This window comes from Micromys minutus (assembly GCF_963924665.1).
Source record: "Micromys minutus genome assembly, chromosome: 10".
NCBI classification, from domain to species: Eukaryota; Metazoa; Chordata; class Mammalia; order Rodentia; family Muridae; genus Micromys; species Micromys minutus.
The window spans coordinates 47,183,680-47,197,609 of NC_137979.1; the positions used below are offsets into that span (position 1 = coordinate 47,183,680).

General features: G+C 47.0%; 2 protein-coding genes across 2 annotated transcripts in view; one reads left to right on the top strand and one right to left on the bottom strand.

Annotated features, from left to right (window-relative positions):
• The window catches only part of DNAJC7 (DnaJ heat shock protein family (Hsp40) member C7), a 32,748-nt gene extending 26,544 nt beyond the window's left edge, over window positions 1-6,204 (bottom strand). The window contains exon 1 of the mRNA XM_080922657.1: window positions 5,935-6,204. Within this exon, the coding sequence (XP_080778783.1) occupies window positions 5,935-6,011 (77 nt within the window). The 5' untranslated portion in view covers window positions 6,012-6,204. The remainder of the gene's footprint in view (window positions 1-5,934) is intronic.
• A 3,273-nt stretch (window positions 6,205-9,477) lies between these two features.
• NKIRAS2 (NFKB inhibitor interacting Ras like 2) lies at window positions 9,478-13,562 on the top strand. Its single transcript, XM_080923401.1, has 4 exons — window positions 9,478-9,593; window positions 10,609-10,716; window positions 11,347-11,588; window positions 11,992-13,562. The coding sequence occupies exons 2-4, from the start codon at window positions 10,623-10,625 to the stop codon at window positions 12,229-12,231; spliced, it is 576 nt and encodes a 191-aa protein (XP_080779527.1). The 5' UTR covers window positions 9,478-9,593; window positions 10,609-10,622; the 3' UTR covers window positions 12,232-13,562.
• The last annotated feature ends 368 nt before the right edge of the window (window positions 13,563-13,930 follow it).

Sequence of the window (13,930 nt, forward strand, 5' to 3'; positions counted from 1 at the left end):
ACTGAATAAACCTCTTCTCTGTTCTTTACTATCACCTGTCTCTTTAACTGGCTACTGAAGATGGCGGCTGAGCTCTGATAACATCTCTCATCCTGATGGACACAGCGGTATCCCTCAACAATCTAGAACTAAGGAACTACAGTTAAGAAAAGGCTGCTTTCAAGGCTGGCAAGATGACTCAGTGGATAAAGACACTTGCTGCTGAGGACCCCGAATTCTATCATTTTGAAAGGAGAGAACAGATTGCCACAAACTGTTTACACACACATATGCACATGCACGCATTCACACACACTCTTACACACTCTCACACACACTCAAGCACTGATGTTTGAGAGGACACAGAATATACACATGGAAACCAGAGAGCAGTATGGACTCTCCAGTCCTCATTTCGACAGGTGCTAACTCTCTCAGAGCAAACTGCCCAAGCAGGAACTTTCAGGAAGAACAAACAGCAGAATCCCGCTCACACTATCTTCAGAAGGTAACAGATGCAGAAGAGATGGTCAACACTGCTAATCTGACCACCTAGCTTCCCCACATGTCAAACACCCACATTAAAGGTCTTAAAGTAAAACTGGAAAAGTCATATCCATGACACACCACCATTCTCAAAAGCTCATCCATGCCCACTTTTGCCCATCACGGTGCAAAATTAGATCTACAGTTTCTGGCTGGTTGGGAAGAGAAAGCAACCGTCATGCCAGTACAAACAATGGCCCCCTGGAAAAACCACTCTGAACCCTCTTCCTACTGATGAGACATGGCTTCGAAGAATACCTGGACCGTCGTCTACATAACTTCCACATCACTCAACACTGGAGAGTGAGTAAGCGATGGTGTAAGAGACAATGAATTCTCAACAGGACTCTGTGCTAGGCGACAAGGTGCCCACACAGCAGCCCACCATTGTTCTCCAGTCTTCTAAAGTCCTAGAGCAAGAAAGTAAAGGAGAGTCCAGTACTCAATTTTTTAAAAACTAGCTTCAATGACTAAGCCAAGCCCCGATTGGCTGGAATGTACAATAAGGCTAGGCTTCTGGCCAATCAGAATTCCTGTTGTTGGCAAGTTATTAAGTACTAGAGCAACTGCCACTCACCTGGCCCAGTAGTAGTTCCTTAAAATTGCTCAGTTTATTTAACACTGGTTAATATATGAATCTAAATTATATTCAGGAAAAGAGACCTTTTATATTCTACCTTTGTTCCACTAACAACTATTTAACAATTTTTACATATTAATATCAGGATTAAAATAATTCGCTCTATTTAGGTTTCTGTATTCCTAAATTTATCCCTTTCCTTAGATATAACTCATTTCTATTATCTCTCATTTCTTTACCTCTGATCCACACTTAGAGCATACCAACCTCAAGTTTTTCTCATTAACTTGACTTCAAAGTCAAAGATAAATTCCCATTCAAGCTTTCAGACTTAATGAAATGTCTAGCTGCTTACCCCAGAACTCTATGAGAAGGTGAACAAATTCCTAATGTTAAGCAGGTTGAAAGGGGAGGGGTATTCCTACCAACTCTGCTTAGGTAAGACTATGAAGTTTAGAAAGGCTTAAAACGCAGTAGCAAACAAGTAACTACGGTAAAACCTGGGATCTGGACTCAGCAATGTGGACAGAGAAATAAAAGACAGTCCTAATCCACAAAGGAATTGGCTAAACAACAAGAGCCTAATAGGAATGTTCAAAGATCAGCTCTCTGGAGGCAGGGGCAGGCAGATCTCTTGTGAGTTGGACGCCAGCCTGGTCTACAAAGCAAGTTTCAAGTCAGTCAGGGCTACGTAACAAGGTGTTGATAAAGAAAAGAACAAACAATCAAAAGAAAAAGAAAGGAGAGGAGAGTAGCTTTTGTGGCAAAAGGCTCAGTGGGTAAAGCAGCTTGCCTCCAAGTCTGACAATCTGACTTTGATACCTGGAACCCCTATGGTGGAAGGAGAGAACTGAACACACACACACACACACACACACACACACACACACACACACACACACACACACACAGTTTAAAAAAATGGTGCTTGTGTGTTTTAGAACAGATACAGAAATGTGAGCGCAGAGGCTGGAGAGATGGTTCAGTGGTTAAAAGCACTTTGTAGCTCTGGCAGAAGACACAGGTTCAATTCCTAACACGCACATGATGGATGGATCACGACCATCTGTAACTACAGTTCTAAGGGATCCAATGCCCTCATCTGGCCTCCATGTACATGCAGGCAAAAACTCATACATATAAAATACTTAAATCTATAGAAAAGAAATATCAGCTCAGGTAAGCCAGCAAGGATGCCCTATTTCCCCATCTGTGGCTCCCTGATTCTTTTGGATTTCTTTTTTCAGTCATGCCAGATTCAGAATGATAACAGACATGTTTCCTCTTTAGTGACCTGCTTGAAATCCATTAATACGTCATAATAAAAGCTATCTACAGAGACCAATAACCAAAGACCTTTAACTCAAGACAGGCATTACATATTAGAAAAAGTGCCCAGCAGCTTCCCAGAAACATCAAAGGCATCAAGGTAGGTCAACTACTGAAATGTCTGGATCTTAATCCCTTTTCTACAAAATAGCAGACAAAGAAAAACAATTTTGGGACCAGTAAAATGCCCCAGCAGGTAATATAAAGATGCTTACCACCAAGCTTGACAACTTGACTTCAATCTCTGGAACTCAAATGGTAGAGAAACAATTCCCAAAAGTTGTCCTCTGGCCTCCAAAGTTCTCTCTAGTCTCTCTCTCAGTTTCTCAGTCTCTCTCTAGTCTCTCTCTCTCTCTCTCTCTCTCTCTCTCTCTCTCACACACACACACACACACACACACACACACACACACACACAAACACACACACAGAGATATGATTTTTACACACAGAATTCCATTTGGAGTGCGCTATCATTCAGCTTAGACTACCTGGAATGAATCAGATGTGGCTTCCATATTCAACACTGAAGAGAGAGGAGCAAACAGTGAACTAAGAAACAAAGGGTGTCTCAGTGGGACTTATGTACTTGTGTTCATGTGTGCATGCACATGTAGGTGGAGGCATCTTTTTTCTGGACTGCTCTACACTTTTTCAATGTGTCTTTTACTCTGCTTTTGTAGCTGCTGTGGGTAAAGACTTGTGACAAACTAACACTGTGAACACCTAAGGTCTTTCTCTCTAGACACATTGAAACTGAAGAAGTAAGTTGCAGCCACAGAAAAGGTTGCAATCATGAGGTCCAATGTCTTGTTCTGCTCTTCTTCTGTGGGACTGTGACAGCTTAGCAGCAGCAAGACCCATTAGAGCCCAAGATATAAGGAAGGAAGGAAGCATTCCTGTTGGGCCACACAAAAAACATTCCAAGGGACTCACAGGCTGATGTGTCCTTAGGTGAACTGGTAGAAGGATATCCCAGAGACTTTAGCCAAAGGGTCCTAACAGTGCTAGACAACAGAGGGGTGCTTCAGGGGATGCCCTTCCCCACCACCTGCTATGGCTACAGTATTCTAGGAAACAGGAAAAATATAAAACAATCTCTTTCCAAACTTCTGGGAAAACTATACATTTTTCATAGGAATAGACCCTAATGCTCACTCTTCTAAGGATGTCTGACACAGTAGAAGTCAAAGTGATTTATTTTTGATTTTAGTATGAATAAAATATGAACTCTATGAATATATATTACACATCTGTTAAGAATACATTTTTAACTTTTATTTACAGTTAACTGACTTGGTGGTAAATAACTGTTTGTTTATTTATTTGTGCTTTGATGTTTTGCTTGCATGTATGTTTATGAGAGGGTATCAGATCCCCTGGAACTATAGTTACAAACAGTTGTGAGCTGCCATGTGGGTGCTAAGAATTTAACCCAGGTCCTTTGGAAACCCTGCCAATGCTCTGAACCACTGAGCCACCTCTCCAGCCCCAATAACTGTTTTATAATCAATAACATATTAAGTTCCATATAAAAAGGCAGTTAACCAAACCCATGTTTTACATGATGGGGCTGCATTGTAGCACTACTTGTTTTAATGTTTTATGTTCTCTCTCATTCTCCCCCTGCCCCCAACATATAGCCCTGGCTAGCCTAAAACTAAAGATCTGGGTGCCCTTCAACTTACAATAGTCTGCCTGCCTCTGCCTCCCAAGTACTAGATTACAGTGGATACCACATCTAGCTTCTTACTATAAAAGCCAAACTGATGAATTCTAGCTCTTTCTGCCTCAGTCTCAAGTACAGAGACCACAGGCGTATACTACCACACTCAGCCTTTACGTTTCATATCTCTCCATAACCATTTATCACCCATTTATGACAAAACACCTTCTAAAGCTCATCTGTATCATTTTAAAGACGAGCTGCTTCAGACAGGGGACACAGAAGTCTAGCCAAGCATAATGGTGCATGCCTTTAATCCCAGCACTTGGGTGGCAGAGGCAGATGAACCGATCTCTAAGAGTTCAGGACTGGCTGGTCTACATAGAGAGACCTGTTTAGTCTAAATCAGAGACACTCTACAGGAGATTTAACCTGAGTAGGCCGGATTCCTTAAATGTCATCTGGCCAAAGTCCCTATTTATAGCAGTAAGAAGCACTAAATTCTTTCCAAATGTAAGTAAAATAAAATAAATGTAAGCTCTGCTTGTGTTAGTGAGGGGCTTGCTTTCTCACTTTACAACTTCTTAAGTTATGTAGGAGCTGGTGATGCTCAACTCTAGACTCTGTAAGGACGTGGAAACTCAAATAAGGAAGGAGACTAGGTTAAACTGATAGCTCAAGGGATCAACTACATTTTGTCTGGCCTCTCAGCTTTCAAGTCAGGTACTACCTATACACCTGATAACTACAGTATTCACTGTAGCTCTCCGAGTCCCCGCTTATATTTCTAACTTGGACAGTAAACCCCTAAGAATCCTGATCTCTAGATCTCCTGACTCTGTTCACCACCACAAATTATTGGGACTTTAGACATACCTTACAGGCTTGGTATGAACACATGAAACACATGGGAAGGAGACTAAGGGCTAAGGGCATTGTAGTCCATCCGGAACAAAGGATCAAATTTATCTGCAACTGATAAAGGAATCAGTTCACCTTTGGTATCAGAACAAGAACGCCTTGCTCCCAGGCGTGTTCCAAAGCCGCTTCAAAAGCCTGTTCTTAAGCTGGTGTCAGAATTCAACGAATGTTCTAGAAAAACCACTCACTCAGCAGCTCCCTAGGCCAGGCCAGACTGGCAATCTCGAGCTACTGCAGCTGCCCAGCAGTGCCAACTGCACCTAAACAGCTGTCCTCCCTGAGCTTAAGAATGCTCTTGGGAGGAATGGTGAAGAGTCCGACCAGTACTGCCAGAGACAAGCTCCTCATTCGCCCTTCTGACTATTCATTTTAAACTTCTACGGTAATCAGGGGGCGACCAGGTCCATACAGTAGGCATACGATCGCCTCAGACCCACATTAAAGACCACTAAGTGTAATTAGTGAGGAAAAGGCAGTGAAGGGGAGAATGCGGACTTTGGAGACGTACAGTAAGAACAGACAACAATGCACACAAGTTAACCAGAGCAGGCGGAGGTCGGGCTATGTTAAGGAAGTCGTCATAGACGCCGCGACGCCTCCCCCACTCTGCAGCCGATCTCTGAAATTCCCCCCTCCCCCCCAGAGACCCGATCTAAGAAGAAGACCTTCCTCCCCAGAGAACAAGACCATGTTCTCAAGCTCCCCTCTAGGCGGAAGCAGAAGGTAGTAACAGACCCCCTAAGTGAGCCCCTTCGCAGGGGGGGGAGTCTATGTCGACTCCAGCTCAGGTGGGGGGGGGTGTCTGCAGGAGAGGCATCGTCTCTACATTTGGGGGCGGCCTCGCTGGCAAGTCGACCTTCCCCAAGCCACCAGTTGCAAGCTCGCCTCCTCCATGACTCTACCACTTGGTTACCTCTTTGATTCTTCGTCCTCCAGCAGTTCAGGATCGGTCGCCGCCATTACCACATCGCACTCCGCGGTAGCCGCCATCTTACCGCCGGGACCAGAGAGCCGGGTGGGAGGCAGGCGGTGAAGAGCACTTCCGGTCGGAGCATCGAGCCGCTCGGCTGCTCCGCGCCCAGAGGGACTCCCTCGAGCCCGTCTACCAACGAGATGCTCCGCTTGGGGCCAGAGCGGCCTCCCATCCCTGGAGGTCCACGGTGGTCTCCGTGCTGGGGCGGGGGCCCAGGGACGGTTCCTAAGCGTAGGGGGCGCCACTTTACCCGTGGGTAAGAGGAGGGTACAGAAGGATGTTGCCTCTCTAGGCCTAAGCTTGCCTCAATATCCCGACAGCCCGGTTGCCATAACAACTAGCAATCCTAGCGGGTCTCCGGCAAGGCTTAGAATTGGAAGTCCCGGGTGGGTGGATACCAGGTCCCCAAAGACTCTTGAGGAACCCCCCCTCCCTCCCCAAGACTACCTTCCCGACTTTGCAGTGTGTCCACAGCTTCCTCCCAGGAAAGGCATGAAGAGCTACTTTGAGCCCAGTCCCCCCAGCTTTCATCAGTTACTAGAAGCCCTGCCCAACCAAGCGAGGGGAACGCAGGGCGTCTTCACCCTGCGCCTTTCATCCTCCACGGATCTCTAAGCACCAACTGGTTCATCACCCCAATGACGCGAACCCTTTTATGAGGCTGCTTTCATGTCAGCCGCTTGGGAGTGCCATCTCAGCGTTAAGCCTAGAAAGGATGACATGGCGCCCCAGCCCCTGCCCCGGAGTTTATAAGGCAGCTCATGGGGTGAGGTCCCTTTTCCTTGGTGTCTCCAGTACTCCTATATCTCATAAACTCTACCCAGCACGCTTGTCGGACCAAATGCGGTCTGGATCAGGAAGACAGCTTAATCATCTCTGTGATACCACTACCACACACAACAGTGTTTACTTGTATTAAATTGGGGCCCTTTGGGGTTAAATGTGCGGAGGAGATGACCTTGAGATTGTAATTTAAAGCCAAAAGGAACGAAAATAAGACAATGGAATTTAAAAAGGGTCTATGCTCCTTCCCTTAAGGAAATTTGTTTGTCAAAGTCCCCAACCTCATTTGTAGGCCCTTACCATTGCTGATGAATCGGAAACCACAGGGGCCACTGGATAGAGAATGATAGCTGGGCCTCAGTGGATTGGAACTCTGTGACCCATTAACACAGTTCCTCATGTGGTGATCCCCAGCCAGAAAATTATTTTTTTGTTGTCACTTAATAACTGTAAGTTTACTACTGGTACGAGGTGTAATGTATTTTTTGGAGGTCATGACCCACAGGTTGAGAACCACTGCCTTCATTAATAGATGTATTGAATTTGCTTTCATCCATCTCTCAACGGCAGAAAAAGAAGGCAAATTTTTATTCCTTCCTGAATTCCTTACGTTAGCTTCCTTCTGTTCAGCTGGTCAGCACATGAAACTTGGGGGTAAATCATGCAGTCCCCAGAACTGCCCTTGGCTTGCAACCTTGTCACCAGGCTCTTTCTGTCTTCATGCCACACGTCCCTAAGCCTCCTTTTCATCCCAAAGTCTTGACTTGGGAAGCAAACAAACTCAGATGCTGCGAATAGTCTCCGAACTGACCCTGTTCCGTCTTTGTCATGTCTTGGCTCTTCCGAGAGAATGACCTTCCTTGCAAAAGTGGATAGAGTAAGTCATTTCCCTGCACCAAGCCTACCAATAGCTGCTATTTGGTCTCTGGTCTCCCAGTCATCCTGGTTATTTGGCTGGTCTCTACAATTAATACTGAGACCCTAGGGATTTATGGTTCCAGAAATGTCATAAATCCTATTGTATTTCCTCTGTCTCATGGCTGTCCCTGCTTGTCAACTTGATTACCCCTGGAATGGACTACAATCCAGAAATGGAGGGCACACCTTTGATCTAGATTTGATGATGGAAGACACAGGTTTCTGACCTGGATCTTGACTTGGAGAGCTAGAGGCATAGAGGCCAGGAAAAGCTGAGGCCTAAGCAAGGTAGTACACACCTTTAATCCCTGGAGAATGAGGCAAACAGATCTCTTGAGTTCAAGGTCAGCCTGGAACAAAGCAAGTTCCAGATCCAGACCTAATGGCACATACCTTTAATCTGGGCCAAACCTTATGCTAGAGGCCTACCTAAGGTGGTTGGAAAGAAGGGAGATTCACTCTTCTTCGCCTGCTTGCACTGACTTGCCAGCACATCTGTTGGGACCTACCACTTCAGGATTCCAGCTTATACAGAAGACTAGCTGAAACAACTAGCCTCGTGGGACTGAGTAGCTACTAGATTCTTGGACTTTCCATCCAGAGCTGCCCCTTGTTGGGTTAATTGGAATACAGACTGTAAGTCAGTAGACTAAATTCCTTTAATTTATAGAGACATTCCTTAAATTCTGTGACTCTAGAAAACTCAGACTTAATACAAGAAATGTCATGGTTCTTGTTGTATTTCCTCTGCTTCAGAAATCTCTGTCCTTAGGGGTGTAGAGATGGCTCAGTGGTTAAGAGCACTGATTGCTCTTCAAGAGGTCATGAGTTCAATTCCCAGCAATGGCATGGTGGCTTACAACCATCTGTAATGGGATCCCTTTTCTGGCATGCCTGAAGAGAGTGACACTGTACTCACATACGTTAAATTATTTAAATAAATACGTTTTTTAAAAACAGAAATCTCTGACCTTGTCAGCCCTTCAAACCTGAATACAAACATGCCCCTTCCCTCCCTTCTCTTTGGTATCTGTTGCCTTTAAGTTAAATGCCCCTTTGCTGTGCTAATCGCACCCTACTTCAATAACAGCATTCATCATGGTTTGTTTTAATTGCTAGTTTGGATGTCTAATTATTCTAGACAGTGATTTTATGGCCAATCACTCTAACTTGTAGCTTTTCATATGGCCCTACATAAGGCACAAACAAGACAAAGTAGGTGCTTGAGGTGCTTTTGTTTTTGAAGCAGGTTCTTTGTGTAGACTATGTTGTTTTCAAAAAAAAATCTTCCTACTTCATCCTTCAAGTTCTGGGATACAAATGTGAACCTCCAAGTTCAAAAAGCTCCACGTTTTAATATCAACACTCGGGAGGCAGAGGCAGGTGGATCTCTGTGAGTTCGAAGCCATCGTGGTCTACAGAGTGATTTCAAGGATAGCCAAAGCCACACAGAAGAAACCTTGTCTTGAAAATCAAAAGAAAAAAATGGTCGAGGTTCAAAGAGTATTTGCTTAGTATGTGCACGACCTTGGGTTCCATTAATAGCCTAGCACTGCCAAGAAAAGAAAATGAAAGCTTGTGGAATAGATGATAGAATTAACGAAGCGTTACTGTCCTTTAGAAAGAGAACATTTTGGTACCAGAGCCCGGAACATCAGCTTTACACCCAGACACAAGTTCTGGCGGACATTTCCCCGCCGGCCTCTAGGGGCGCTGTAAGATCAGCGCTCACTTTGCGCCACCGGAAGTTGTCTTGAAGGCCGGACGTTGGGGGCGGGACCTCAGGGCAAGTCCTTCCACCCAGAGGGAGAGGGCCGTCTTTGCAGTCGAACTGCCCCTCCCATGGTCCGGCCCACTCCGGGGGGCACCACAGCGGGAGTACTGCCGGGACCCGGGAGGTATGAATCTGGAAGGCGGGGCTCAGATAGGTCTCTGTTCCTGGTTTGCTTTGGTTGTCTTGTGTCTGTCTCTGAGAGATTCCGAGGGGTGCCCTTCAGAGGTAGTCTGTGGCGGCGGCTTCTGGCAGCATCTAGTATCGCTTACTAAAACGCTCAGACCACGGGGTGGAGATCGGTGACAGGAAATTGTCCTGGAGAGGTTTCTGCTTGGGACCCCTTTGAAACTGGCCTGTGTCTCTGGCGGGAGGAGGAAGGGGAGATTACTGGCGCTCTACGGGTGGCTGTGTCTGGAAGTTTCCCTATAGGAAAACCTCTCTCTGCAGTCTCAGAGAGTATAAATCTGAGCTTTCTCTGTGCCTGTCAAAGGGATGTAAAATCTGTCTTTCGGAAGCACTTTTCTCTTGATTCCGTTTCTTGTCAGATCCTTATTTTACCCGCGGATTCAACTGGAAATGGTTAAATGGCATTTATTGTCATTCAAATTAATCGTTCCAAAAAGCAAGTTGTTCTCTGTATCTGCAGAGATACAGAGGAAATGACAAGAAGAACCTTAACTCCCTGATTCTTTCTTCACGGGAATTAAAGGGAGAAAACAGCCTGGTGTGCATATGCCTGTAAAACTATTTCATCAGCTGGAAGCCAGCTTGGGGTACATGTGACCCTGTCTCAAAACAAAACACCCCAAAATTTAAAAAAAAAGCGGAGCTGGAGTATTTGAGAAACATCCTTCAGTAATTGGTGCCTTTTACATGTTATGCACAGGAATGAATCAGGCCAGCTGGGTTTTTGTTTGTTTGGTTTTATCCTACTCTCTAGCCCCCCCCCCCCTTTATGGTGCCACTAACCCCACACCTGCTGTGTGCCAAATACTGGCCACTCCTGGGATAAGAAGGTTAATTACAGCTCACTGCTCAGTAGTTCAGTAAACACATCAGGGTGGTGCTAAATCCCTGATGCTTCCCAGTCTGCTGTTTGGCATCTGTTTTCCCTCACCACATTGCTTCTGTCCTTTTAGGTTGAAAGCTAAGCATGGGGAAGAGCTGCAAGGTGGTCGTGTGTGGCCAGGCGTCTGTGGGCAAAACTTCAATTCTTGAGCAGCTCTTGTACGGGAACCATGTTGTGGGTGAGTGTTGCTGGGACCAGTGTAAGACGTTGAATGAAGCAGTAGGATTTGGTCTCATCCTGAACCCCAAAGCTAAAAGGGCATCCATCAGCTGCTTTTACACCCTCACAATAAGCGCTAGAAGCATAGCTGACTTTCAGAGCACTGATCTAACATGTACTAGGCCTTGGGTTTGAACCCCAGCAATGGAGGTGGGGGGGGGGAGTAAAACATTGTATCCCCAAGTTCTGGCATTGAACAAATCTATAAAGAAGAACCCACCCCCTAGCACTTGGCCAGAAGTGGATGTAAGGTGACTGCTTCTATCACTGTCCCCCTTATTGTCATCTTTGAGAGGGCCTCACTGCACAGACCAGGCTGGCCAGGAACTCGCAGAGATCAACCTGCCTCTGCTCTTGCCTCCCCTCCTCCAAGAGCTTTAATTCAGCTCCCACACCCAGTTCTGTGTTGCCCTTTTGCTTAGTGTGATAAAGACATGGCATTCATTCCCCAAAGTCACTCCCGTGTGACTCTCAAGTCTGGTCTCTGCAGGGCCCCACAGTCCTTGCATCTGGTCAGAGTGTCAGGCTGTCCACCTCGCTCACATGTCCCATCTCTCTTGATTCATGCTCAGGTCTCATTTTAATCCAGGTTCAGAGATGATCGAGACCCAGGAGGACATCTATGTAGGCTCCATCGAGACAGACCGAGGGGTGCGGGAGCAGGTGCGTTTCTATGATACTCGGGGTCTCCGAGATGGGGCTGAGCTGCCCAAGCACTGTTTCTCCTGCACGGATGGCTACGTCCTGGTCTACAGCACAGACAGCCGAGAATCGTTTCAGCGTGTCGAGCTGCTTAAGAAGGAGATCGACAAGTCCAAAGACAAGAAGGAGGTACATGCCCTAGACTTCTGCTGGGAGACCAGTGGTAGAAGAGCTTGGGTCCTTGGTAGGCTTTGGGATGCTGGCATGATTCCAGCTATGCTCATTTGCCAAGGGGTAGTTTAGGAGCTAGAAGGCTGTGAAGATCATCGGAGAGGGCCTTCAACCCCCACAAGAGGTGCTGGCGATATAAATAGTTCAATCAAAGAGTCTTCTCTTTGGTTTAATAGGCTCCCTCCTAACACATGAAGCTCATTCTAATTTTTCTTCTCTGTGGTTCTATGCTCTTGCTAGTCCTCCAGAATTCCTCTGGGAACTGCATCCTCCCCAGTTGTTGGCCAGAAACAGCTAATAGCTACTCCTGATCTGGAGTCACTGCATGTCTACAACCTCTGTTCTTGTCTGTCCCCTCTAGGTCACCATCGTGGTCCTTGGCAACAAGTGTGACCTGCAGGAACAGCGTCGTGTAGACCCTGATGTGGCCCAGCATTGGGCCAAGTCAGAGAAGGTGAAGCTCTGGGAGGTGTCTGTGGCTGACCGCCGCTCCCTACTAGAGCCTTTCATCTACCTGGCCAGCAAGATGACCCAGCCCCAGAGCAAGTCTGCCTTTCCCCTCAGCCGCAAGAACAAGGGCAGCGGCTCCTTGGATGGCTGAATAGCCGCCCTTCTCTCTTCACCATTCCAGCCCCATTCCAGGATGGGTGGAGAGCACAGGGTGCATAAGCAAGCTGTTCTTCCTGTCAGCAGGGGAACGACCCTCTAGGCCAGGAAGCTGGGCTGGTCCAGGCCAGTGCCACTTTTGTTCTCTCTTAACTCCAAGAAGTGCACGTGAACTTGATTGCTGGCCCTCCCCTTGACCTTCTGTAATAGTACCCACCCCGCCCCCAGCTGATCATATTTTCTACACTGTTACCTGGACACTCAAGGGTTAACGTCCCTTCCATCTGCCTGGTGCAGGAAGCAGGGCTGTCATGCCAAAGTGCCCAGTCCAGGATCTGACTCCTATCAGGGATCCCAGCTCTCTGAATTTCCTGCCAGTAACATACACTCAGTACCAGGCTGGGCTTGAAAAAGAGTGACTAGGTATTATAAGCACACAGTTGTGCATGCTGGCTTAGGGTTGGTTCCTCGTCCTTCACCCTGATCTTTCCCCTGGCCTCTCCAAGGCTGGGTAAGCCAGGCTCCTGGGAGTGGCATTTTCTGTTTGACCTCTATCCGTCTCCTAGCTGTTTCGCTTCCTCTTCCTGTTTGTTCCAGGAGCAGAGGTCTCATTCATTAGTTGAGGTGTGGTGGAGTGATGACTGGGCTGTCACTTGCCCTGTGACTTAGCAAGGCTATTCTCTGAGCATCAGTCTTCTCATCTGTGAGTTGACAGGAGCTTGGATGGTCACCTAGAGGTGCGGGTGGCTCTGTGATTTTTCTACTGCTGGTGTCTGCCCCTGCTCCAACCTCTTCAAGGTGCTATACCTACCAGCCCTGGAGGCTGGAGAAGCCTCTTGTAACCACCAGGGGGCAGGAGTGCGCTCTGCCCAATGGTGCAAGTGGCACAGTCTGGACCTGCCCACAGGGCTCATGTCCATTCTCCTGGTTGTTTCTGGCTAGTGGCTGGACTTATATTTATACTCTCTCTGTATTTATATGCCTGCTGCCCCGGTGAAGGTGGGATAGCCGCGCCTCTAGCCCTTACCTCAGATGCCTGAACAGAGCCAGGCAAACAGTAGCAGCTTCCTAGGAGCTGACAGGCCTTTCATCAGAGGCTTGTGCTATCAAGTGAGCTTATAACCCACAACTTCCGGTGCCCACTTTGTGCTTCTGATGTGCACAGCTCATATCACTGAGTTAGACACTGCAGTCAGGCCACCTCCAGTATCCGCTCCTTCTCCCTGGAACAGGCGAGACAGGGCTGGTGTCCAGGCCTGGGCAAGGAGAGTCAGGGCACCTACAGGCTCAGGCTTGAAGTTCATTTATTGATGTGTTGGACACAATAAAACCACAACTGCTGTTATCAAAAAGTTTCCCTTCCCCTATCCCTTTTCTTGTCCCATTGGAAATACCGTTCAAAAAAAAAAAAAAAAAAGACAGGTAGATAATGGCAAAATCCCATGTTGAATGGGGGAATGGCACTGGCTTTGGCAACATAAACGTGGATCTTGAGGGCATATATTGGACCGTGTACCAGCCCGAAACACCACACTTGGGATGGCCAGACCCCAGTGTGGAGTGGAGAGTCCCTAGGCTAAGGGAGACCCAGAGCCTTGGAGTTGGGGTTCAAGAGAAACCAGTGAAAGGCTAAGAACAGCTGTGGTAAGACAGGTCACTTCTGTTAAAACCCAGAGCCAGGCAGAGTGGTGCAT